Genomic DNA, 4,162 nt, shown 5'->3' on the forward strand with positions numbered 1-4,162 from the left:
GTAAATGTTATATTAAGTGTAAATTTTAACCGGCTTATTTGATTTGGGTTTTTTTCTATTTCTGTTTTACATTTTTCTATTGTGGCGATATAATTGAAGAATGTTTCTGTGATGACTGCAGGGGAAAAAACAAGGTGGAAGTTTTAATTGCGGAGGCTTTTCACTTCCTTCATTGTGTATTTTTTCCACTGATTTTATCTTACCTGCAATCAAAATCCTCTCTATATAAGATGACAGAAAGGGCAAGATCATTGTTCAGCTGAAGATCCTCGAGTCATTTGTAGTGAGAGAAAAAGTTTGCTTCAAACAGTCAGCGATACAATGAGTGCTTTCAGGAACCTCGTGGTGGCTGCTTTGTTTTCACTGTTGGTGCTGAACATGTTCAATGACTCAGTCTCTGCGTGTAAGTATTACATCAATTATTAATGCATTGCAATTCAAGATATACCATAAGGCTCATTTCTATTATTGTACATCAGTCACATAATTGTAAAATGATTGAGTCCAATGGGATGATAGACTAATGCAGTGTATGGCGTGTCAAAATCTACGTGAAGATGAAAAGGGAATCCTACCAAAAGGAATTTTGATTCACTTTGATCAGCGAATGTAATATAAATTGTTATAATTACAAAGGATTTATATTCATCGCACTCTCAAAACAGGTTACTTTTTCATCAGTATCATGACTATCTAATGTCTTGCTTTTTTTTACCCTCTGTTACAACCTCTGCAGCGGACTGCTGTCTCCGTTATTCAAGAAATCGGTTGCCATTCAGATTAATCTCTGGCTATGTGGAGCAACAGTCCAATGAGATCTGTGACATCGATGCAATCGTGTAAGTACAAGAGCACGACATATCACATGGAGTGATTCGAAGTAATTACTTTTGATAATGACCATTAATTGACAAACTCTGTTTAAATATGCTTCACAGATTCTACACTGTTGGAGGACGAGCAGTGTGTGCAAATCCTGATAGTAGATGGGTGAAAATAGCATTGAAATTGCTAAGGTAAGAGCACAAACTCGAATCCGAACCAGGTAATAAGGGGGAAGGGTAATTTTGACTTTGTGTAATAATGGAAAATGGGTGATAATGAATTAGCAATGGAAATAAAAAATTGGAGAGAGGCACAAAACTGGCTGCCCATTTGTCATCACTCATTTTACACTATCTCACAAAGTCAAAATAACCCCCTTACTGATCAATGATATTAAATCAAATAATGGTACAATTTGATTCTAGAATTTTAGGGTAATATTTTCCTCTTTGCCAAAGCTACACAGATCAGAAATTCATTTTCCAGAGTTAAGATTGATTCAAAATTTTATACAAGAGGTTATATGTCCTCTTACTGAAAATGTGTACACTTGTTAAAAAATACATCTTATGATGAAATATTTGATAACCACCGGCAGAAATTTTGGAGGCCAATGAGGGTGGGAATTGAGATGGGTGGGCGTGTAATTTCACACTGCCAGCCGGCGTGCGGGTTTGCCGGCACCATCCCGTCCCTGAGCCATTTTTGGGTAGATCGGATCGGGCATGGAGTGGCTACCCACCCGCAAGTGGCAGGCAGTTTGTCAAGGTAATTAAAAGATCAATTAAGGCTATGGACCAGAGGCTGACTGGAATTTTCAGGTGTCAGGAGCATAACAGCTGCCTGGAGGGACCATCGCCCCTGGATGAATTTGAGGTCCCCCGCCCCCACAGTTTCCCCTCCACAATGATGGTATGGTAGCTGTGGCCACTATTTTAATTTCTACTATTTCAAAAGTGCTGAGAAGGTGCATCAAAATGGAGGCACTCTCTCTCTCTCTCTCTCTCTTCCTCCCCCTCCCCCGCCCCCGCCCTCAGTAGGTTGCTGTTCCTTCAGTGCTGGAGGGCCTCCTGTTGGCTCTCCAACTTTGAGAGCCTGCCTGCTGTCCTTAACTGGATGGCGAGTGCACCATCTGCCCATTAATTGGCCAACCCAGCCAAAATGGATGTCCGTTTGCTGCTCTTGACACAGTGAGGGGTCAGGACTTGCATTTGATGCCAGCATTGGTGTCCAGACCCCACAGCTCTGCAAGTTATTCAAGAAAAGTTCACTGATCAGGTTCTTTTTTCAAAAAAAAATGTCTATGCTTCTGTTGGGTGATTCTGCCATTACTAGGATTTATATCCATGCACAGCTTAACATGAACTCAATATGGAATGCACCAATAAATAAGACTTTTTTAAAGGTAAAAAGCTAATTCCTTCCCCTGATTTTACTAGCATTCCTGTTAAAGAAACATAATTGGTATTAAGTTGCCAATCTCACAAGCTGAACTCATGTGGAAAATGAAAAGTGCCATACTGGTGCAATCGGGTGCTAGTTTGTGATTAATTCTGTGTAAGTGAATGGGTTTGAATGAGTTAAAATCAGGACCTTTGTTGGAGCAGAGAAGCGAATGCAATATGCTGCATCTAACCATGTGATTCTTGATCTGGGATTGTTGACACTGGGTGGTTGAACTGGAAAATAGTTCTACTCTCCATGTTAACAATATTTCTCCCCTTGATGGGTGCTTGATTCACAGAAATAAGTTTAACAATATTAACAACAAAGTTTTTCTGTATGTACAAAATATAATTCTGTAGATTAAGTAAAAATGCAAGACACCATAGAAGTTGAAAATGTGATATAAAAACAAAAATGCTGGAAACCAGTCAGTCAGTATTCATGGAGACAACAGTCAAGTTTAATGTTTGTGTGTGTGTGAATTCATCTACATAATTACAAAGAGGTAGACAGGCAAATTAATACAATAAGAAACCCCCTTTTCTCCATAGATGCTGGCAAATCTGCTGTGAGTTTCCAACATTTTCTGTTTTTGTTACAGCTGTGTTTTTATTATTAGAGTTAAGATCATCAGAAACTTAATTCTCATTGTATTTTCCTACAGCAAAAAACTGGAAGAAATGTCCCTTGATTGATAAACACCTTCTCCAGAAATATACTGTCTGCTTTGCTTAAGCAATTATTTCTGCATAGCATCTATGTACTGAAGTATAATTAGTAGCAATAATGCTACTAACAATTAGCTACACTGACAAGTTGAAATGTTATTTGATTATAAATATTATTTGTAATACAATAGAACTTCTGTTTTCTGTAAATCTTTCAATGTTTTATTAATGCATCATCTCCTACATTAAAAGGGTAAAGATTCACCAGTTTCTGTTTGTTCCTTTCGAGTGTACAGTTCTTAGTGCATGCTTTGTGCACTATTAATAGTTGCAATGCTCTTGTAAAATTAGTAGCATATATAAAGTAACTGTTAGAATTCATCATCTGTGTTGTGAGTATTTAAAAAGCAACCCAGTAATATAGGATTGATCTTATAATTTACAAAGTCGAAGAATTCTAAATTTCAGCTACAAACACAGGCCAACACTAAATGCAAATGGAATGAGCTTCGTCAGTATGCTATCAACAATAGCTTGCATCTATATCATGCCTGTAATGCAATAAAACATCCTAAGGCATTTCACAGGAGCGTAGCCAAACAAAATTTGACACTGAGACATGAGGGAGATGTTAAGACAGGTGATCAAAGAGGTCGGTTTTAAGTTGTTTCAAAGGAGGAAAGATAAAGAGGCTCAAAGGCTTAAAGAGGGAATTCCAGAGCTTAGGGCTGACGCAACCTAACAGCACCTGATGTTAATGGTGATGTTGAAACTTGGGAAATCCTAACAGAACCTTAACTACATTCAATTAACTATCAGGTGAATACAATAACTCCATTAGGTGAACAATATTGATGGTTTTGTTTTACTGATGTGACCTTCAAAATAGACATCAGTTCCAAAGATTTTTTTAAAAAGGCTGTGTTAAATTAATTTACTGTTGATAACCCAGCTGTTATGAATCATTGAAGCATTTTCATGGTGTGATGAAAATTGTGAGTGTGTTTCATGTTGTAGACCAATGACAACAGTACAGTGGCTGCAACCAACCAGGTGGTGAAGTTAAAAGCAAAATACTGCGGATGCTGGAAATCTGAAACAAAAACAAGAAATGCTGGATTCACTCAGCAGGTCTGGCAGCATCTGGCAGGTGGTGAAGTTAACTGGGTAGAAATGAAACAATTAGAGCAAAATAGAGAAAATTGCACCTACAGTGCAGAAAA

The 4,162-nt window shown here is 37.9% G+C and overlaps 1 protein-coding gene across 1 annotated transcript; it reads left to right on the plus strand.

The window, feature by feature from the left end:
- The first annotated feature begins 268 nt into the window (after positions 1–268).
- On the plus strand, positions 269–3,185 carry LOC137374847 (C-C motif chemokine 20-like). Its single transcript, XM_068041396.1, has 4 exons — positions 269–403; positions 737–839; positions 939–1,016; positions 2,936–3,185. Exons 1-4 carry the CDS (start codon positions 322–324, stop codon positions 2,964–2,966), a joined length of 294 nt encoding a protein of 97 aa, XP_067897497.1. The 5' UTR covers positions 269–321; the 3' UTR covers positions 2,967–3,185.
- Positions 3,186–4,162: the final 977 nt, after the last annotated feature.

Source organism: Heterodontus francisci, chromosome 11 (genome assembly GCF_036365525.1).
Source record: "Heterodontus francisci isolate sHetFra1 chromosome 11, sHetFra1.hap1, whole genome shotgun sequence".
In the NCBI taxonomy this organism is placed as follows: Eukaryota; Metazoa; Chordata; class Chondrichthyes; order Heterodontiformes; family Heterodontidae; genus Heterodontus; species Heterodontus francisci.